This window comes from Vanessa tameamea, chromosome 17 (genome assembly GCF_037043105.1).
Source record: "Vanessa tameamea isolate UH-Manoa-2023 chromosome 17, ilVanTame1 primary haplotype, whole genome shotgun sequence".
Classification (NCBI taxonomy): Eukaryota; Metazoa; Arthropoda; class Insecta; order Lepidoptera; family Nymphalidae; genus Vanessa; species Vanessa tameamea.
This window is the reverse complement of record NC_087325.1, coordinates 4485875-4509970: the sequence shown is the minus strand read 5'-3', so window position 1 is coordinate 4509970 and position 24096 is coordinate 4485875. Positions and strand designations below refer to the sequence as shown.

Below are 24096 nucleotides of genomic sequence, written 5' to 3'. Positions count from 1 at the left end.
ATTTAATGATTTTAAAAATTGTAAAAATATTACAAAAATACATATAATACAAAAGTTCCTAAAGATTCAAGCGTTATCCGAAAATTTTAAGACATTTTCTATTATCTACATCTACATTTCGAACCGGTGGTAGCTTTACTTTAAATAGTTTGTTAAATGACGATTCAAAAGTGCTTGTAAAAGCCTACCCTATTATTGCTTCAAAGTAAAATTTAAATAGAAACACTGAAAATAATAGACGCTTGTACAATGTTACATCGGTCGGACGGTAGGACGCGAATAACAGGCGGTAACTGCTACAAATATCAATTACAAAAATCTTTATTAAAGATCATTGTTAAGTTATTGTTACGAACCGGGGTCTTCTTGATTGGGGTCTCTTTGGCTAGTGGCTGGTGTTAAAAAAAAGTTAAAAAAAAAGAATTCTAATTTGAATTACGCATTCCATCGTTCGATCGACTGTTATATTTTGTTTCTCATCACTAGCCCGTTTGTCAAAAAGATCAAGCTAACTTGGAAAGGGTATAATAGTCCGTCCAGGGCCTCGATTCAAGAAACATTAACGAGAACTTTGACTATTCATCATTATCTTTTTCTCAAAATTCATTCACTGACCAAAACTATTGATACTATCGACAGTATCGCCGTTATCAATAGTATTGCTCACGGAGAGCTATCGATAGTATTAATAAAAAAAGATACTACCGATAGCACTATCGATATCCTGAATAGTTTTCGAGGTCAACTATCGATAGTTCTGGAAAGCGAGACCGATACTCAAGTGAAACTCACTCACAAAAATAGTGGGACGCGTCTCTGTAGATTGAACTAACTAAATATACAATTAGATGTATGTATCATGTATCGAAACCAAAGTATAAGAACTCCACGTCTTTTATAATCTATGTAATCGCCTTAGCAATCTACGGGCAGACGGCTCCCAGACACCGATTCTGTGATCACTTACATATATGAAATACATGAGTTACGAGTAAATGCTCTAGTCTGTACTCCCTTTAGGCTTGTTATCCAATGGTGAGGTTTTAGTTTTTTAATAAAAATAATTAAGAATATTTTTTATTAAAACAAATCTATGTTTTTATATTATTTATTAAACTTAACAATACATTATACCTACTAATACTATCTTAAATACATAAATGAAATATGCATACACACGTAAGTTCTTTACAAGTGTTTATATTAAAAAATATTTTACCATCCTCTTTATTATCCAAATAAATAATATTTATATAATATTTAGAATGCATTTCAATAAAACGGCACTAAAACGCGCCCTTTTATAGTTATACAATAATATTGACATAAAAAAAAAACGAATCAAAGTAACCATTGTTAAAGTTGTATTCACTACATTTAACAACAAACCAAAGAACACTACTAGGAAAATTAAATTCGGTACTTATGAACTAGGCAGTGAATTTGTTCATAAAAATATGTATCCAATATAAGGCTTGGAGGACGTACACACAATATAAAAAATAACCTGTAAAATAGCGATGATGAAGGCTCGTTTGGTGACTTGAGATCAATATTTTAATCAGACTTTACGCGTTGTACCGTAAAGCAAGTCCTTCGCACTGCACTACACTATTTATTAAAGATATATTTATTGAATAGGTCCATGTACTTCAATAATTACGATCATTGCAATATTGAAACGTGGACATTTTAAATGTAACTATTAAAAAAATGCACAATCTACATCCCTGTTTCTCTTGACTAGAAGGTTTTGGTCAAAAGACAAATTCGCGTTTTTTGATCATATAAGGCAACGAGAACGTGTCGGTTGTGTCATAATATTCAAACAATGACGTGGCAACAGCACACGAGTCCGCGCGAGGTTCGTGCGTGTGGCGCAGTGCGTGACGTCAGCGGCCGCAGGCGCGCGTCACTCGTGCGGCAAGTCCTCTGGGTGCAGCCAGCTGTCGTTGTCGACTCGCGGACTCTGCTTTTTCAATGTGCAGTATAGTTTGATTAACGAGTCCTGAAACGAAACAATACACGAATCATATTATTTTAATATACAATTATTTAAAGTAATATAATCAAAGTCCTATGGTTAAAGAATGGACTTGTTTATGTATATTTACCTTTTCCTTCTCTAATTGTATGATCTCTCTCTTCTGTTGGAGCTCCTCATCGTCCATTTGGTCTTCTAGCTCTGACTTGTGATTGCTTAGATAAGCTAGTTCAGTCTGTATCTAAAAAAAAGAGCATTTTTTTTAATATATCGCTTTCGTTATTTAATTATAAATGAATAAATATTTTCCAAAAAAATGGAAAGAATTCTAGTTTACTAAATCTTATTGGGTGTCTAAAATGGTTATATATTTTTTTTAGGTATTTGCTTGTTATTTTATGTATGTACCTTTTACAAATAATGTTTATATAATTACATATTCAAAGACAGGTTTAGATGTTTAAGTTTATTAGTGGAATTTCCAATATATATGAAATTATTGAGTACCGAATGGATGTTTTAGTAAACAATAATAATAGATTGTATATTGGGATCGGGTACAAAGTAGAAATGATGGGAATGCACGTGTACAAATGCAATAACAACGTGCATAACTTGAAGTACCGCCAATAACATATTAACACGACAATGACAGAGCCGACCGTAAATTATATACGTTGGTTGAGCAATGACTATAAAAAGAATATAAGGGAGGAAGACATTGCATTGGGAAATACTTTTCACACAACGTATAATAAAGTATATTTATTTTAATTTATTGAAAATTGTATATGTCACCGGCGAAAAGTGTATGCATTGATCACCTTCATTGGAATTTGTTTAAAATTCAGTTGCAAGATTTAATCTACTTGGTAACATAGCAGTTGAAGTTTAATTTACGATATTTCAGGTCTATTTCTATTTCTTTAGAAACTTACTTTAAGGTACTCCTGGGCCAACTGTTTGTGTTCTTCAAAGATGCGTTTCGACTCCTCATTATTGAGGTCCGGCGAGATGGGTCGCAAGTGTGGGTCCAGCATCATGTGGATAGAGTCCAGATCAGGATCGGGCTCGGATGGCGGCGGCGCGGCGCCCTCCGCGGGGGTTGAACCACTACTGTTACCTGGAATAGCGATTAATTACTTTTAGATATTTCTTCTAACCTCGTGCTCAGGGTGATATATTTAAATACAAAACTTTTGCTCATATAGACTTTTGGATCGCTACTTCAAAAATCAGTTATGAAAGCTCTATCTGAATCGACTATCGGTTCGTATTATGGATTATATCGGGAAGAGCCATTACGAGATTTTGTAGTTATTACATAGAGCAATAAATGTTAACGCATATATTGATACAGTCTTTGAATTTACGTCTATTGACTACGATGTTTTATCAAGATTTTTAACATAACATATTTAAATTCATTCTTTAAATAATTTTATATAATTCGAAGCATTTAATTGTGTTTTGATCTTTTTATTAGCATTATAAGTAAGTTCATTAATCGTTACGCATTCGTACGTTTGAAAAGAGCCTGAATGCTTTATTGGGAATAACATTTAAACTGAAATAATTTATCAGGACATAAAATATTGCTATCCGTCTCATGTGACGACAAGGAGAACAATCATTTTAGTATTGGCAAATTAGTTCATTGATAATGTAAAACATGATCTGTGCCATTAACAAAATGTTTACAGTATTCCAGATAAAATGCGCTCGGCAAACCCAGTTGGTACTGTGATGGTGACGCGTAACCTAGTCATTAATTAGTTTGAACAAATAGTCAAATTAAGACGAATACACGGAGACAAATATTATTACAACAATTACTATGTACTTAAATATAAAAAAGTGTTTCGATTAAAAATCCGGAATATTGCAAGATTATATATTATTATAGATTATATTTTTGAAAATGATATATTTCGAAAAATAATAATCTTTTATTAAAATAAGTAAACTTATTGGAAGAGCTTTCAATAAAAACGTAACAGTTCAACGGTAAGGTTTAATACGTCAAGAGTTAAATTTACTTCGGGTTGCTGATGTCAGACGTTTCACCTAGATTGCAGCTTTCGACCGATGATTCCTTTTCACGCAAATAGATGGCAGCAGAGAATCAAGCGAAACAGTCGCCTACAATGAACAATTCATCTCAAAACACTTGTAACACAGAGATTTTAACGATCTCATTTTCTAGAAAATATTAGGCTTTCATAAACACTCGTTCTACACAACTGTTACAATTTTTCAAGACAAATTTTAAAGATATATTAATTTCAATCCGAGGGGGTTCTTTTAATCATAAACGTACTAGTAACAGAAAAGGCACTATTACAACTTTTAAGGGTTGACAGGGCGCACTGACGCAAAATGTGGCCTACAGCATTGGGCAACGACAAATCTTCCGCGTAGGAAGAGTCGACCCGGAAACGGCGCGTACGACAGTAGAGAGCAACGGCTCTCGACACTCACTGTAAAATATCCAACTACAGCTGACCGTGTCCCTGATGGTGGTGACAATACCGGCGGAGGCGTCACACGCGTCGAGGCGACGGAGGCGCGCGGGCGGCGCGGGAAGAGGGGGCATGGCGCGTGCTCTCTCCGGGAGCGAGCAGCCAGCACTGCTCGCAGAGTCGCAGTCGCACACGCCACGCTCGAAATAATCGGCGGGAGAGCCGGGAGCGGGCGGTGCAACAAACAAACCACCGCTATTCGCGGTGCGGTGACTCAGCGACGTCAGCCCGAGCTAAATGCGGATACAGTGTGCTGCCGCCCTTCGTGAGGTTTTCTGCCGTTTTCGCTGGCAGGGCGCGCGCGCAGCGCTCTCTGCAGCGGGTCGACGACCCCCGCCTACGTCGTCATTGCCATGCAATAGACGGCACCATAAGATTTCACCCTCGTGATGCATGAATCTCCAAAAGTTGTTCTAAGCATAATTTACAGAAAAAATGGATCTTTTAAATAAAACCATTAAGAAAAAATAGAACGGCACCGTTTATTGCACGCATAAAATATTGCGTTGTTATTGTTTGGACATCATAGCCATATTATTGTTGATTACGTAGCTTTTATAGTATTGGCTTGAAGCCGGTTGGTACGGTTTAAACGTTTGTTGTTCATTGCGCAGTGATAATTTAGAGTTCAGATGATTGCAGCATCGCATGTGGCCCTAATTCTAGTTCATAGACTTACATTTAGCTGGTGCATTTCAACGTGTAGAAGTGCAGTGTGCAAAAACAATTTAATTCCGCCGCAAACACAATTAACTTTAAATTGTTGACGAAAATATGGTTAGAAACTTAATTGTATTAAGATGGCAATATCACCGTTAATTTTTTTAACGCTTTCATTTGTGCCGAGAGGGCACAGATTATTTCGCCAATGTCACGTACGATGGAGAAGACACGATGGAGATTGAACACCGTTCATTAAATTTAAATTAAAATAACATGTAAGAACTCTAATGATTTATACTTTAACATAAACCAAATTATTAAATTTAAAAAGATACAATATTTTTTTATTGTTAATGTTGTTTAAATATTTGATAGAATGATTAATAATTAAAAATAGTTAGCGTAAGCGTGGGTAGTTTAAAATAAAATGATAAATATCTAATGAACTACCACGATTAATATTGTTAACACTAAAGTTCTAAATATACGGAACAGACATGACTAGACGGTGCGACTACGCTTCGCTTCCGTTTTGCCTACACGCTGATTTAGCGCTAAAAGCACGTGCCCTTAGACAATAATGAAGCCGAGCAACGTGCCAACTTCGCTGTTTTAATAGCTCTTCAGTCTCTGAGTATAGCTTATAAAGTCCTAAAGTGTCCAGAATAATCTTAAGCACGTTGACGAACGAACGAACGATATTTAAATACCAATTGAAAATCACCTGTTAAGGAAATGCTTTTGAGTAATATTAAATACTCTTTTCTCATTTCCTTGGTACTTCTATATTAACTTGTTTGAACATGGGTTTTTCGAAGATTTTGTGTGTAAATATGAGAATGTAATACATAATTGCAACACGGGCGTGATTATTAACGCTCACGCGCGAAGCGTTGACAGAGTTCGGGCGTATTCTCGCCGAGCCGTTGATGGATAGTCTCCGGACGGTCGTTGGAAAATCATGACTAATCCATAACGTAGTTTACTACCACTAAATTCGAACTACAAAATTTAAACCGAGCAATTAAAGTCTTCGTTTTAATCATATCTGACTTATTTATAACATAAATTATATTCGATATCTATAACGATAGACATCAAACGAGAACATGATATTTGCAACTCAATCGAACGCAAACAAACCGAAGAGAGCCAACGACATTCATAACACATACGTCACTCGTGATGAAACAGCTCAGGTATCGCAATCTTAACTATTTGGTTAGGCTTTAAAACGACAATGAAATCATTTTGGCATCGGGGACAGTCTAAGCAGTAGCATGATGCACTTCACTATCGTTATTTATATTACAGCAATGAAACATTGCACTCGCGTTCTTATTACGGCTAATCCAATACTTCAAGAACAGAGAAATTACGTCGAGATTATCCATCACGTGAGGCAAGTTATTATTAGATGTATTTGTTAGAGTTTTATTGTAGGCATATGTACACTTCGACTATATCAAAACACGAGTTAAATTAAGACTAGAAGACACAACTAATATTTAAAATACACTATAATGAAATAATCTCCATGGTGAATATATCGTTATAATACTATGAGAGCCATGTGCGATTTATCGATATAGTAATAGTCGTAAATCTAAGGGTGAAGTAAAGCTCTCTTTGATCGGTGGCATTAATGTGTTTTCGATTTGGCGTCGGGACGGGACGCAGACTGCTCTGATTGCGTCATACTCCGACATCTCGTGGGAGCTGGCCATGAAGTGACACTTTTTTTTTCTAATAGACTGTATTAAAAGATTTGGAACCGAAAGTAAGGAAAGTGTCTTGCTAACTAATCTAGACTTTGACACATTGCATTTATAGTGAAAAGATTTACGAAGATCGATTTAATTTTAGACCAAAAGAATTGAAACATTTTATCGCGACTTGTATAATTGGTTAGCAGAGATTAAAATTCCGTCTTCTTTATTTGAAAATCAAGTGTCAAAAATCCACTGTATATCCAAGATCTCAATGCTTGAATCATGTTAAGCGGCTAACAGGGAATTACATCGTACTTCCAGCCTTTAAAAAAAGTTTGATTCATCCGAGACACTTTCATTCGATACGGAAATATCTGCACGGATTTAGGCGTCCTTGTGTATAATAATAAAATAAAACATAAAGGACAATAATAAGCGAGTTTGAAGTTAGCGGATTGTCTAATCCGAATAATTTACGCGGTGTTTAAAATGAGCACAATTTTTTCACTCGTCGTAAACTTTTCTTTATTATTTAGCAACATCAAGATGAAGGAAGTGTTATACGTTGTTTTACAAACCAATGCCCGCAATTTAGTTTGTCGTTCTCATTTCATGTCATTTGGGAACTTATTAGAAATTGAATTAGATTAGTTGTATTAATAAAATACATACAAAGTTATTGAGAATCAGCATACGCGTTTAAAAAATTAACAAAAAAAATGTCGTTTTTCGATCGGTCGGATCGGTTTTTAATCATATAATAGTTTAAAAAACGTGTATCAGTATTCATCGAAATAATCACCCGTGTACTATGGTAATGCTTGTTTTTATCAATATCCTTCAACCTCTGGTAAATATCAGTTAGCAAAGCTATCAATTGTCAGTTGAACCGATTTCTGACGCGGCCAAGGAGAGCTGCTTGTTAATGATGGCCCATTGAAGAAAAGAAGTGTGCGTTGTCAGCAAAACAGTGCTTGATATTTAGCGGTCTATTGTAAAGAGGGCAGTTTACAATCTCGTGCCAACTTCTACGGAGAAATCAGAACTGGGCCAGTCTCTGTTAATGTGCTATATTTTTACATGATTTTATCCAGATCACATCAAAGAATTGTTAAAGCAATACTAACCTAGCAATTTATTGTCTTTAGGCTAACGTGAAATGCGTTAAATATGTACCAAATATGAAATTGGCGCGAAGACAAGTTAAAATTAGAAAAAAAAAAGTCGAATATATCGTTAACAAATATATAGTAGGCTCTAATAGTATATGACATAGAATTTTAGATTTTTGTTTGTTGTGAAGACATAGTAAAATCTTTTTATCATTCTTAGTAAACATTGATGAATCATAACACAGAGTTTGTTAAGTCCTCAGTCAAACAATAGATTTAAATTACATTATAATTGACGTCGTAAGAACGGTGTTCGTAGAGGCTACACGATTCGGTAGCACACCTCTAAAATACACGCGTGACTCAGACGGAGCTGTTTCACAACTACAGCTTTTGTATCGCTTCCTGCTGATTCTACGACTCGTCAATTTTTTCAGTTTTTAAGTACGTGATAAGTGATGGATACGGTTGAATATCGCCTCTTTTACGTTATTATTGCAGTAAATATAATTAATGATATTTTATATTTACTTACACGAATGTTATTACACAAGTAAACTTTGACTAGAAAACGCACGCGATATTTTTCGTTATTTAAAATAATATATTCATTTATTCTGAGACAATATATTATTTCGAGAAACATTACGAATATGACGGATTATTAACGTTACGAAGATGTGTAATATTAATAGGATTGTGAACGGTGAACATTTACTACGTTGTTGAAAGATGTTGTCTGTCATTTGATTTAAAACGCAGTATATTTCAACGTAAAGGTAAATCAAAACATATTCACAATTACATTTATTTTTATATTCTCCGTTTTATATTTATTGGTAGGAAAACAATTGATAAAAAAAAAACATAACCAGAAATATTTCAAATAATATTATACCAATGACATGTGACACTGATACGTTTATAATAAAAATATTTATTACTCGAATTATTTATTAAATGGTAATATTATTTTTTTGGCGCTTTACAAAAAATGATGAAAGTGAATTTTGATGTTGCCCGTGAACAGGTTGACGTAAAAACTACTCGCTCAACCTGCGATTAACTGTGTAGCTGCTCGAAATAGAAAATTTCACATCTTATCGTTATTTAACAATACTTACTTTATTACAAATTAAAATTGTGAATGTTTAAATTTGCTGTTAATGCCATAAAAGAAGTGTAAAAGAAGATGTAATATCTTATTTTTCTATTTATTATATATATTTTTTTTTAATATAAATAATTAGTGTGTGTTAAAGATTTTCTGAATTTTCTAAGCATATCTTTTATTTAGAAAATATTTGATTTTTTGTTGTTTGATTGGTATCTCTATTCCAACCATAACAGGAAAAAAGCCAAATAAGCAACGTTTGACAGCGAATTGACGAAATATAATTGGTCGAGAGCTTGATTAATCTATTATATTCACTATGGATTTGCATAAAAAAGGCGTTTTGAACGTCGACGAAACTGTTATCGTAATTTTGGAAGTAAAATTAAAGTGGAAATAAATAGTTAAGTGCAATAGTGTTGTATTATAAATAATATATATAACTTTAATATAGCCGAGTTATCAGCAAATCGAATGAAATACGTAAAACTAAGGTTTGTTTATATTTTTTCCTACTTTCATTGGAATAGGCTACACAAGAACAAATATAAGTTCAAAAAGGTTACACATATAAGGACTTGGTTTTTTTTTGTCACGGGCAAAAACATATTTAGAAGATATCAATGTACCATTTAATTAGATTATTATTGCATTAAATACGTCGTAATCCCACCTCTAACATCGTACTCCGCCTACACTAAGTAGTAAACTGATTCACACGGTGCAGCAACATTGTACTCGATTAAACATACATATTGGTAAACAGTTTTTAAACATTGTTACATTTGGCAAAATCGATATATTTTCGATTGTACTTGCAATAAGATTAATAGCTACGAAAAATCCACATATTAAAATTTTCACCGCGTTTTTCGCTGAAGATTTTACAATTTCTTTGAATGTGTAATGTATACTCGTATTCCTTTTGCTTTTCGGTATTATTATTGACTTTTTATTAATAATTTGATAAAATGAAGAACGTTAAAAACAACATCTCTTTGCAGTTCATCATTATTTCAATGAAAAAATTGTAACGAGTCGTCTACGTCTCAAGCACTAGTACACAATGTATTGGTGTTTGGCAGTAGACAGTGGTAGGTATATATAGTGCACAAACGACCAATACTGACCGGTGGTAAGTTATGCAAACGAGTCATGTTTCAATAGATTTATTGTTCAACACCTTAGGCTAGTATTGGCTCATCATCTTATTAAGTCATAAACAGCGGAATAAGTCATAAAAAGACCCTTCGTTTCTTATTAAAGTTGTTTTTAGGAGAAAGTTATATTTATCAAATTTAAATGCATATAATTAGTAGAATATTCGTAGCCCTATGTATATAAAATTTGAAAGGCTTTCTAAGAAGCGCTAGAAAATAGTAAAATTACGAGAAAAAAAATATATGGCACATGTACCTGAGGAATCAAAGAAACTGTACAATTAAACAAGTATTCAATGTTAATTAAGATCAATAGCAATAGTGAGTGAGATGTGTTTCTAAAGTAGTAAGACCCCCCCCCTTATATTAACTTAGTTAACTTATCAATTCTATAATGGAAAATTCTATTAACAATCCAAATGTATTGTATCACTAATCTACGTCATTACCTTACATAAAGCCGGCGCAGTAGTTATTCCCTTCAATTTATCTTATCCTAGTTATATCCTCAATTAATCCCTTCATGCCCATCTATCTTTTTAAAAGTGGTTTATTTTTAATTTTTAGAGCAAAGATAGCATCGTCGTTAGTGCACGTTCGTAATGGACGATCAAGGTTTAACTCAGGGTAAGCAACGAATTACAATTTATCTCGTGACCGGCGGAGAAGGGAGATCGTAATGTACGCTGCACACGTGGGATGCAAAATTGAGATATATGTATATTTAGACGAGCCGTCAATTCATTTCTTTTCTTGAAAGTAAATAGGATTTTGGTAGCAATTGGATTGAAAATTTACAATTAGTTATTATTTAATATTGCAGTGTATATCCATCGTATATACATTTCTATGTTTAGCAATTTTCCTATTAATAATTACTTCCTATTAATAATAATACCTTCATTTTTAAATCATTTCAATTTAGAATTATTGATTTTATTGTTTACTTTTGATTTCCATTTTAATATCAATCGGACTGTACCTACTACTTCTTTTCTTTTTGTAATGAATTTAATTAGCAAAAGGATAAGGCATTTTTTACATTATTTTTTATTTTCTTCTCCCGTATATAATCAAAATATTCTAAAAACAAGATTTTAGACTTTTTGAATTTAATATTTGTACTATTTAATGCGATGCATTTATGTCTAAAATATAGGAAATATATATAGTTTTAAAGCAAAGCAAGTGATAGTAATAAGTCAACAGCGGAAATATTTATATAAAATAGAAGAAAATAATAAAAGCGTTATATTGATAATGTAAGGCTCGATCAGCTTTCATCGAATAAGGCGAAAACTATAATATGACAGCAGTTTGATAGAAAATAATCGGTCATATTTATTCAAACTACAAACACAGTTTTTATACACATACCCACTGTATATAAGTTTAGTATTAATTATATTAGAAATGATTTATGTGATGTGAATCGTGGTAATTGATTTCTTCTAAACCATAACATTAAGGTAGACGGATTATCGCCATAGCTAATAGTAGTCTAACTTAAGTAAACAGTAATATTAGCTCCGGCCATTGATAACGTTGTCAGCGAGCGCGATCAGTTACCGGTATATTGCGTGCCGAGGTCATAGAAGAGTAAAGATTTTGCGTAAACGTAAGAGTTGGGTATGGAGCCGGCCGTGTGACGCAGATACGAGCCCCGACCTACTTATGTCGTCAAAAAAATCAGCAGATGTACAACTTTGTGGAGGGATATATCGAGAATGTCTTGTTCCGAATAGAAATAAACTTGTCACATATTTTGATTGTATCTAGAGCGGGCACCGGTTAGTCATGTCGCTCCCCGATGCCAACGGCCCGGTTGCGCACCACCATCAAAGCTATAAAGGCAATCGTATTCCAGACTGAATCACGCTAAGCGCCGTCTGCAAAATGTCTCACCGCTCCCCATTTATTTTCCATACACTTATTGTTTTGATGTCGGTTCGAGAAACATTTCCACAGTTGCCACGATTACTAATCGGTATGGAACTGAGTATGTGTAATTCGTTACAAAGACAGTCCTAGTGGAGCTTTCAGAGCAGAAACGTAAATCTTTCGAGATAAATAAACAAGTTTTTCAGTGCAAAGGGTCTATCTGATAAACGAGCGTGTAAACAGATTTATTTCGGGATCTTCAAAGAGGTTGTTGCGTCGTTTAAGATATCATACAACAAAAGAGTTAACATTGGGAATAAATTTAGAGTGGCCGTAATTTTGGACAGCGGCCGAGCGAGCGTTGCCATATGCCGAGGAGATCGCAGCCGGAGCTGTGTAACCGACTCTTCTTATTGTTTACTACGTACGACGATGGAGCCTTGCTACCGCATCATAAAATAATTAGAAGTGATTCATCCGCTCGTCGAAAGCGTCACTCGACGCTAGGTCGTCACTGGCCGAGAAGATTTGGCAATGCCTTTGACAGCCTATTATTTCATTGTCGGTTATCGTTTGGGGGATTATAAATGAGCCACGTGACTCCACGCCCAGCGGGTATTTTATTCTATTATGGTAGATTTAAACGAAAAGAACATTATTTTTAAATGTTATAGTTTTTTCATTACAAACAAAAAAAAACAAAGAATTAAAATTATCTACCGCACATATTCCTTTCAATCACGGGGATATTTTTAATTCGAAAGAATACGTAAGTAAAGGTACTCACTCATGAAAACGTCAACGAACACCTGTAACTTATTACGATTAGGTTGCACCGTTATTGAAACTTGAACAGAACAGTCTGATTGCGGCATCTCACTTGTCTATAACATAGGGACCGTCCTTGAGAGCACTCGCATCTGTCACAGATCGCGTCGCGCGGTGGGTCGGGTACCGCCACACGGGCAGCGGTTAAGTAGAGTGAGAGTACGCGTGCGTCGGTTGCATCGCAGTGCAGCGGGCGATGCGCCGGGCGCGACGGCTGCGCGAGACTGTGCGACGGCGAGCCCGTCCCATGCCTCCCCGATAACCTTAAATTAGATTAATTGTATCGAGCTGATTCATGCGTGCACGCACGATGCGTTTCTGTTGACATCGAACAAATGTGCCGGCTCGATTTAACAATAGAGTATTTATCGCGACTGATTGCTCGAGACTAAAGATTATTCAGTGTTAAGGTAAAAATATCGGTGGGAACTTAAATTTTACATAAATAGGTTTGGTAGTGAGTCAGACTCATCCGCAGAAAACTTATTACTTTCATAAAATCACGCCTCGATTTCGATAAATACGTTGAAAAATGTTTAATTTATGCTGCAATGAACTATTGACTAGTTCTTTATTCATAAATTTTTATAATCGCTAGCAGGAATCGATAAAAACTCTGGTCGAGCGGCTCTCAAAAGCCAGCTTTACTGTATAAAAATCAACACTTATGTTTATTTGAACAACGCATAACGGGCGAGATGCCCGCCGCGGCGGCACCTATGAAAATATTACGACTTATTTACTTTACCGCGATGCTGTTCTTACAGCATTGACGTCTGAGGCTGACTCAGCAGGGCACGCGACGGTTGCTTTGCTTAAAACTACAAAAATGTTTCCACTGTACCCGGAAAATTATAAAACCTAATAACTTTATATATAGTCTTTGATTAATAGTCGTAATTAATTTGATTTATAATCATAACGAATGTTTGAAGTAAATATTCAACACTATAAGTTTGTTCTCTAATTATCTTTACAATTATTAGGAGATTCTGAATTTAAAAATAATTGAACCTTCTACAATACGTCTAACATTCGAGCGGCGCGGAAGCAGCGGATAAACAGGATATGTCAAGATTTCTTTGTTTAAACGGAACATTGACTTTAGCACAACTATTTACATAGTAAAACGTTCAGAGATAAAATTAAAAAATCAGCGCTTTCTTAGTACGTTCTGAATAATTTGGAAAAATCGTAGAATCGGCATTAATACATTTGTAATGTTTAACACTTCCCGGAGGCCAACATTAACGGTCTAGCGAGAATAAAACAAGGAAATGGTAGTGGCAGCAAAAGGAACCCCGTTCTCGATCTAACAATACTTTGGTGTTGCGATCGGTCGTTGGTCCCACATCACCCAGTTCCTAGAAGGTAAGCGGACACAGTTTAAAATAGTCGCGGCCTCTTCCGAGAATCATGAGTCATACCGGGACCGTCCCGAGCCACATCTGGACCGAACACCGTTCGATATAATCGCTGAATTTATAAATGCACCTAAAATGTAAGCGTAACGTTTCAGTCTATTATGGGCATAACGTAAAGTACTCGGGCTAAAAATAAAGCTCCGATTCAGTGTCCGACTAGCCTATATGAACCTACATATATGAATATTCGTATCAATACATTTTTATATACATAACTTTCAATTGAAAACGAAATGGGTCGTATAAAGTTTATTAGTAGATTTATGCTTCCTAAAATTCGCTTTTTCCTTGAGTTTTGTTTAGAAAAATCCAATAGAAACTGTTAATAGTTAAGACATTTTGGTTTTTATTGCAGGGGACAAAATTAATGCCAATATTTTGGCACTGAACGATTGAGGAAGCAGGAGAGAACTTAAGTTAAATAGGACAGAACATGGGTGACTAACGTCTGATATTTTGCACTGTTATTTGTTATCAAATTGCTAGCCATTACTCCTGCGGCGTTTCGGAGAACTAATGTCTCTTAATATTAAACGAGGGAAATAAGACGACACCAGAACGCAGATTAATATGTTTGTTTATAATGTACGGTAAATTTTACATTTGCTATTTAGTATAAACGATAACAATAATCAAAATTAATACTTTTTAAAGAACGCATGTTAATACGTTCAGGAATTTGTAAATGATTTAACTTCGGATCCCGTTGCGTCGCAATTTGGATAAAGTGAATATAAAATTTTAGCCAAGTAAATGTCCAAACAGACACATTCGAACATCCACTTTAAAATAATGCTTTTGTAAGTTCAAATGGGAAAGGTTATATTGTTTCTGGTGATATTGTCACAACTTAAAACAAATTTAAAGTTTTAGATTATTTATTACCCTTGGTTTCGGCAACATTTTTAGAAGCTACGAACTATGGCACGGAGCTCTAATAATAACATTACCTGCCCTAAGCTATAAAAGGAAAGTTACGTTACGTCGGAGCGAACAATGCCAAAACAATATGAATCCTTGTCATATAGCATTCTCGTGCCAAAATAAGATAACATCTGATTAGTCATTATGTTAGTACTTATCTCAGTGACTCATTAATGTATTATTTATATGTTTAGACTTATATTGAATTGCTAAGGCACGAGAGAGACCCGTATAGCTGAATAGAATATGTGACTATTTTACTTGGTAGGATTTTGTGTCCGTTTAGATAGGTACCACCCATTCATCAGATATTCTAGCGCCAATCAGCAATACCATTTCTATTGTTATATTTTTGTGTTCCGGTTTGAAGGGCGAGTAAGCCAGTGTAGCTGCAGGCACAAAGGACATAACATCGTACCTCCCAAGATCGGTGGCGCATTGGCGATGTAAGGATTTATTAATATTTCTTACAAAGACAATGGATGCGCGGTGGTAATCACGTTAATTAGTATTGGCGTGCATTAGTATGAGTGAGTGACGCGCGTGTTTAAAATGTGATAGTCTGCGTGGAAGACTAAGCGTAAAGAAAACAAGAAAAAAAAAGTAAAAAAGCAAGAGAAAAACTAACAACTAGAACTATGGTATAGATCGAGACGAATGGAATAAAAAAAACCACAGAGAAAAACCTCGAATTGCATAATATTGCATATCATGGAAACTATTAGATTATTAACGAATACGAATTGCAATTGTAAAGAAAGATTACTTTTATAGCATACTATTCACAAAGCTGTTACATCCAGAAACTATTACGACATAAAAACACATATACTCAATCCATAACCTATAGTCTCCCAGAACCTCTCAATTGAATATAAAAAAAGTGAAATTGTAGTAATGATTTATATTCCATATTTATAAATTTAAAAAAAAAAAACTTCCTAATAATATTCTACGCTAGATCGCTCACGTTGTATGTATATGCACTAAGCTTCTTAATCCATTAAGCACTTACGCCGTAATTGGATAACAAATCGCATTTACGATATTAGTTATATAAAGCGAATAATAAAAAGTGGACGCAGATGATAAATAAGCGTCGATGAGTCAGCGCTCGCGCGTCCTGGCACAGGACTCCGCCATTTCGATGGCGTTGCTCACGCCGTGATGCATTGGTTAACTTTAGACTAGTCTTGTCTTTGTAACATTTAATAAACGCTGTATTTATAAAATCGGTATTTACAGCGCTTTATTTTATATTGCTTAACACGTACTGAGCTGCTTTATTTGCTGCGAACGTGATTTATTATTCGACTGATATCAATAATTTAGGCATATCTAAAACAAAATTGTCTAAACGGGTACATATATCACGTATATTGTTCAGATGGATTGAATCAACTGGGAAACATTGCCGGCATCCGTGTTCGTGTTATTTGTACTCGATTTATATTTTGAAATTAAGTAAAAATTATGAAAAGAATATGATAGTATTAAAATAAAAACCTGAAATTTGTCTTTAGATTTACTACGAAATTTTGTTTACCGCGAATAATTCGTTAAATCTGCAACGAAGATTAAATAATACTTTTATTATCATTATTTTTAATTTTCAATATTAAGACTCTTCCGATATATTTAAAGTGTCCGTTAGCACTCCAGCATCGAGGCATCGGTCTGTGGTATGGAGGCAGGCGGCCGACGTCTGATTATGTTTAAAAAGAAATCGGAATGTGAGCGATCCATGTCAGCGGCGATCCGCTGTCTAGTATTTAATTATTATAAGATTGATTTAATATTGTAGTAAAAAACAGTTACTGGAATATTGTAATACTTTGTTGTGGAAAACACTTTACTTAGATTAATTTATTACCCAAATGTATACAACTTGAGTTAGTTGAGTTTTGATAAACGTCATCTTGCACCTTCAAATATTTATTTTTAACTAGCTGCTGCGAGTTTTGAGCCCAAAAGCCTAATGTAAATTTATTTATAATATAATTGCACGCAGATTATTATCATTTATATATAAAATTATAAATGTCATCCACATCACTCAGTAGATTCCAATCTATTACTTAAATACAGATAAAAATCATGCAATACTTACCAACTGGCATATTATCGAAGCCAGTGTTGTTCCGGATATCCAAATAATCGTCGTAACCAAGCGAATCTCTAAAATCCTTTAGTTCCCAAACATTCTGAAAATTGAACATTTAAATTGACTTCCACACATATTTTTCTTTATATATAAGGAAATAGATTTTTTACTAAAAAAAACTAGTTTTTCGTGTTTTAGAAAATGACTGCAACTACCAGAATATTATTAATGTCACAATTTAATTTGCATACATTTTTTTATATATATGTTCCCATTTACGCACGAAGTGGTCTCCTTTATAAATTTAAACCGGTATTATTAAGTACTGTACCTTTACAATTGTAATTTTTTAAAACCCAAAAACGGTAACAAATTTAATTACATATTAAAATTAGATATATAGAAATTTACTAAAAATTCGAATGATATGAGTTTTGATTACTAATTTGACTCGAATTTGAATTCACTTACAGGATCGACTTCAATCTGTAAAGGAGTCGCATATCTAGCGTCCATCGGCAGCCTCGGTGAGTTTCCGTTGTACTCCTTCATCGGTGTCATGGGACTGTTCCCGGCGCTCAATCTATCACAGTAGTTCTGATTGTAGTCCTCCTTCCTCGAGTTCGCGGTGCTGACGGCGGACGGAGTCTCCCTGTTCCAGTACTGCTCGATGTCGACGTGGCGCGGGTTCATGTTGCCGATGTTGTAGTTGGCGAGCGGCGAGATGCCGCGCGGGGACGAGCTCTCGCTGAACACGCCGGGGCTGCGGAACACGCGCAGGCTGTCCGCAGGCGTGCCCGCCGGCTCGCCCGTCCGGTTGCCGGACCGGCCGGCCTCTAAATGCGATTCCGGCTTCTTGAAAGGCTGCGGTATCTTGACAGCAGCCCGCTGCGCGTCGGCGTCGTCCCTGGCGGCCGGTTTGGGCTGCGTCTCGGCCGCCATGAGGTTTTGAAGTTTGCTGACCTGCGTCTCGACGAAGCTCCGCGGTCTCGGCGAGTGGGCCGACTCGCTGTTTCTGTATACGACGGGGTGGGTCGAACTGTCGTAGTTGAAGTTGGCATTGTGACTCTGGACGATGCTCTCCGTTTCGAAGCTGTCGTGGGTGCTGTATGGACCGAAGTCGTCATCTAAATATTCAGAGTCGTCAGCTTCGAGATCGTCGTAATTGATTGGTGTATCGGCACCGGGGAAGAATTCACTTAAAGCTGCCATTATTTCCACAACCTGTAAATGAAGTTCATTTTTTTTATATTAAATTACATTACAAATTTAGGTACATAGTATAAGAAATTACATTACTCTATTCCTAACATAACAGGAGAAAAGCCAAATAAACAAGATTTGACAGCAAATTGACGCGATATAATTGGTCGAGAGCTTAATTAATCTATGAAATTCACTATGGATTAGCGAAAAAATGGTGTTTTAAACGTCAACGAAACTTAAATTCTTCGTAACGTATAATTCAATTAAATGCCAAAAATGTGTATGAAAATTGAGCAAAGTAATCATTACATACATATAAGCACATAGATTACTAATACTGAAATTTATATAAAACATAATTTATTTACCTTAACCATACTAGGTCTCTCTGCTGGTATTTTATGCCAGCATTGTGTCATCAACTGCTCTATAGGTTCTGGACAGCCTTCGATAAGAACTGGCCGCTGACCTGTAATTACAATAAAATGAGATTTAGTACCAACATTCAAATAATAATATTACATTTATAATAGCCTAATAGTTAAGAGCTATCGTCTCTCAATCAGCGGTTGAAAGTGACCAAGGGTCTTAATTGTGTTAATCAATCTATTTCTTGCATTGTAATAAATGGGTTAAGGGCAAGGCAATCATTATTTATATTAGCAAGATTGTACTTACTAATAACCTGAACCAAGTGTAAATAGCAAATATATAAACCATTTAAGAGCATACTGAACATTGATAGGCAAGTGAGACACAATTATTCCCTAAGCTTGTTACTTATTTAATAAATAATGTGAGTAATCAAAACTAAACATTACTAATAAAAACGGTATTCTGTCTTTCTGTATGTGACCTTATGTGACTTAATCACAATGGCGAATGTTCAGTCTGGCATACAAATAAAGAATAAACTACCTGGACGAAATCGCAAATTAGTAGGTACGATAGAAGTCAAGGCAAATCTATGATGAAAAATAATATAATTGTACTATGAACCCAGACAAAGATATTTTAATTTTTTACAAATGATTTGTATTACAGATCTTCTCGCTCATGAAGACATAATCTATTCACATTAAATAATTATTAGCGTGCATTAATATGAGCGATCGTAGGGGTGGTGAAGTTGGACCAGTGCAGCAACGCTCAGCAATTGATGACGCTAATCGCTGCGGAGCGGTGCACAGACCTCGCGATCGTCCAGTCACTGTCGAAGCAGGTGGGGGCCCAGGGTAGCGTTGGCAATAAGTCTTGACATAGTCAATGCATTCAACAGGGAAATGGGATGCTACCAAGAGCGGTCGCTATTTGCACGATAGATACGTTTCGTATATGAAGCAAGACAGCACGAGAACTCGAAGATATGTGCAGTCCCACGCTTCGCTCTCTGTGCGCAAAGATCTGCGAGTTGGATTTATAAATAGCGTCTGCTCCCGAGGAGCAGAGAACTACCCAATTCGCACGTCCGCTTCAGTAACTCTAACGTACATGAAAAACTTGGGCCTTAACCTAGACGGTCTCCAGGGATTCAAAGGGCTTTGAGTGCCTAGTCCTCCATAATAAATACCCATCAGAGTGTTTAAAAAGGAGTGTAGACTTAGCCAAGCAGTTGGCCATTTATAGTGGGACAATTCCATTATTTAAGAGAGGTACAGCCTATATTATACACATCACCCTACAACCCATCAGTTGGTGTAATAACTTTCAATGCCCCCACGAGTAGCTGATGAAGTATAATAAAAAATATAATTTTATCTTCTCAAGCCAGTTTTAATTTGGGCGAATATTAATAATTGTATTTTTTTTTTGTACAAATGTGTATAATCTGTTCTAAAAAAAAAGTTATAAGTTCAGATTATAAAAGCAAACAGAAGATGAAGTCCATGCATTAAGATAACGGTACTCCTAAAATAAGAAAGAAGAATAACAACTTCCTTAATTCTAGCTTAGAAATTAATGATACTTCCATCGATGACCCCATCAGGATCATATCCACATTTTATTTATTTTTTAAATATATTTTGTGGAAAAATGGGCTACTTGCTTGTAAGTGGTCTCTATCACCTAGATAACTAAAACTACTTAAATCTAATAAATACAAATAAAAACTAAGTTTTATATATAATCATACTAACAAATACTAAAATCACAATATTGATTTAAGCAATTTTTTCAAATGTTTATGCAAATAATTTAATAATTTGGATTGTATAAAAGAAACTGGTAAAAATTACAAATGGTAAATTGCAATCTATACTAATATTATAAATCTGAAAGTGCCTCTGTCTGTCTGTCTGTTTGTCGCTCTTTCACTGCCAAACCAATGAACCGAATTTGATGAAATGATGTATGAAGCAAACTTGAACTCCAAGGAAGGACATTAGAGAAGAATTGACTGTATGAGTTTGTATATCTCTTATTTGCTATGAATTTATGAAATCCTCATTTTACTAATTATAAAATGTACCTGTATGTACTGCCCACATAATTTGAAATGCAGAGCCTCCTTCTTCAAAAGGTTTTCTTCTAGATAATACTTCCCATAATATGATACCCCATGAAAAAACATCACATTTTTCTGTATATGATGACCCTTCAAAGACCTGCAATAAAGTAGAAGTAAAGGGTAACTAAAAGGGTATTAAATATTACATTATCAGTTATAAACATACTAAATGATTTTTAATAATTCACCACAGTATATTAAATAAATTACTTGGTTAATCTCATATCTATAGCCTATTCCGACCACAGGAATAATACTAACAATAAATACATAACTTTTAAATAAAATTGTGTGATATAATTTTCAAGATCATTTTATTATAGATTTTTGAATAAATATTGTTTTAATTAATTGAAATAAGCAAAAAATATAGATGTCTCACAGACATCCTTCTAAATAACATAGAATCACAATTATGTAGCCGTCACATGTAAATTTCTTAAAGTTGTTACAGTTTTTAAATATATTGTAATATAGAAAGTACATGAATCATCTTATCTTTAAGTTATTTTAATTATTATATATTGAAAATGCAATTCCAATGAAAAAAATATGATGTATTGAAATTTTAACTTCAAATTATTAATCATCAATATTGACAATAATCGTCTATAGTCACAATGATAGCTATATAAATATAAAACACTTGCTGATAACCAATCTCATTAAATCTATATATAAAACCTACAGAATTTGGTAAATGTTTTTTTGTTCAGTGATTAGTATATAATTCGGAATTCGAAATTGTAAGAGACTGAAGTTGTGTAAAAAAACTACATTACTTTAAAATTTATTCTACACTTCTACAGTAATAAACCACTAAAAATGGCTTAACTGACAATTGCTTGTAAGATTTTAAAGAAAGGAGAGGTACCATTCTGAAAATATTTTCATATGGTCATCACAGGGGTTATTATAAAACTTGTTTATAGATATATGCCAATGAAATAGGCATGGGCAGATATAAATTTGTAATCAATGTTTATACAATGGTGAGTGTTTTCTCTTCAGAGAAAGTAAAAAGGTTAGTTAATAAAAATTTATTACCTCTGGAGCCATCCATGCTGCACTGCCTTTATTATTTGTCATATAAGTAGCTTTATCGGCTGCAGTACCAAAATCACATATTTTAAGTTTTTGTCCACCAGCCACTAACAAAAGGTTTGGTGGCTTTAAATCTCTATGTATCAAAGGTTTAGGTTTCATTGCATGAAGGTAGGCTACACCCTGAAAAATAGTAAGTTACTTTGTTACACATTTAACAAATTCAAGAACACTTTTTCAATTACAATAGAATAGATTTTTTAAACAAAAATAATATTTTAAAAATAATTGTGACAATAAAAAACAATTGTTTCAATTGATAATGATAATATTTAAATAGTTCTCAAATGTAAGGTTACTTTGACATTTGTTTGTTTACAATTTACATCTATTAAAACTAATTATTTAATTAAATTGTGTTGACATTTACTTAGTTAATTTTTTACCTCCGCACATTGCCTGGCCCAACTCATAGCATGAGCTGCTGAGTATTTAGGCTTCGGACGATTATGTAGAACATTGTATAGTGAGCCACCTTCTGCATATTCCATAACAAGGCAAACCTGAGCCCCTTGAGTACAAGCGCCATACAGCCTTACAATATTGGGATGTGAAACACGCGACAGCTGACGGACTTCGATAGCGAACTCCCTCCTTTCAACTTCTGAGTTTATATGTTTAACAGCCACAAATTTGTTCCGCCATAGGCCCTTCCATACCACTCCAAATGCTCCCTTTCCAACGACCTATGCATACATTTGTGGTTATTAAATATACACTATATAATTTATGAATAAAAACTTTGTATATACCGTTAACTCTTGAATTTCATTATAATCTATCTCCTCAACGAACGTCTGCTGATATACAGGTGAATCTTGCACATTGGAAGCCATGGGTTCACTTAATATCACATTATCAAAATAGTTAACCTAAACAATTAGTATTTCTGATTTTATGATTTTCGCCAATTTCAGAGAAATGTGATAAAAATAGTTGATTATATCAATTTTCTCGTTATTGTTTAGCAAAGAATAGCAACTGCGACAAGGCCGCCATCTTTGAAACTGAAGATGAAATGTCACATCGCACTCGCATATCGCATGATAGGGATGTATCTATGTGTCGCGATTTTTTACGAAAAATTAAGGTTTTTATACAATAACTTTGCTGTGCCCATTGCTCTATATTTTTAATGTCCAAGGTATTTAAAAGTAAAACAAAAAATAATTTCGTTTTACGAGGAGGATGTCTTTGCTCGTGCGGCGTTCGTACGAGAAGTTCGCGTACAACAGACGTACTTGTTAGCGGGGCGCGTCAGGCGATCGGTCAAGCGCGTGCTTTTGTATTTGTTTAGCATCAGCGGTCGAGTCTCCATTCAGCCGTCTATCGTAGCGTTTAACTACCTGCATTTTTAGTTTAATAGTATTATGTATTGCATTGCTAAGTGATAGATAACGAGATGTCAGAGGAAAAACAACAACAAAGTCAGACAGACGGGCAGGACAATTCAACGAAAATAATAATAATATAAGAGTTAGATTGGGCTTTACAGGAACAGTTATATTCTCTTTATGTCTATGTTGATGACTCAGTTCATCAACATAGACATAAAGAGAAGTGAAAGTAAAAATTACGAATTTTCTGAAACACAATTTTAGATTTATTTGGGCAGTCTAAAAAATGGTGTACTTACAAAATGGTATGCCTCAAGTATGGTAAAAATCACGAGAATTTTCAAAACACGCAATACAGAATACCTGTTCAATGAAGTAAAAAGTAATAACTATTACACATGGCCTTTTCGAAAATTCACCCTTTATTCTTAAAAGAAAAAAAACTTATAATGTTAATATCAGAATTTAACTGCATCTATCGCAAAGCTCTCGATCTATTTGAATCATCAGAT

At 34.6% G+C, this 24096-nt stretch overlaps 1 protein-coding gene across 1 annotated transcript; it reads right to left on the bottom strand.

The window, feature by feature from the left end:
* Positions 1 to 1094: 1094 nt before the first annotated feature.
* On the bottom strand, positions 1095 to 23274 carry LOC113400355 (mitogen-activated protein kinase kinase kinase 7-like). The gene is made up of 10 exons (XM_026639904.2): positions 23000 to 23274; positions 22634 to 22933; positions 22191 to 22370; positions 21105 to 21240; positions 19003 to 19103; positions 17900 to 18652; positions 17435 to 17528; positions 2923 to 3107; positions 2115 to 2225; positions 1095 to 2008 (listed from the first exon to the last, which is right to left on the bottom strand). The coding sequence occupies exons 1-10, from the start codon at positions 23081 to 23083 to the stop codon at positions 1913 to 1915; spliced, it is 2040 nt and encodes a 679-aa protein (XP_026495689.2). The 5' UTR covers positions 23084 to 23274; the 3' UTR covers positions 1095 to 1912.
* Positions 23275 to 24096: the final 822 nt, after the last annotated feature.

Coding starts and splice junctions, on each gene's coding strand:
- LOC113400355 (XM_026639904.2), bottom strand. CDS start 23,083: ATGGCTTCCAATGTGCAAGATTCACCTGTATATCAGCAGACGTTCGTT. Junction 2,226..2,922: donor TGGCCCAGGAGTACCTTAAA/GTAAGTTTCTAA, acceptor TCTTTTTTTTAG/ATACAGACTGAACTAGCTTA. Junction 2,009..2,114: donor TACAATTAGAGAAGGAAAAG/GTAAATATACAT, acceptor GTTTCGTTTCAG/GACTCGTTAATCAAACTATA.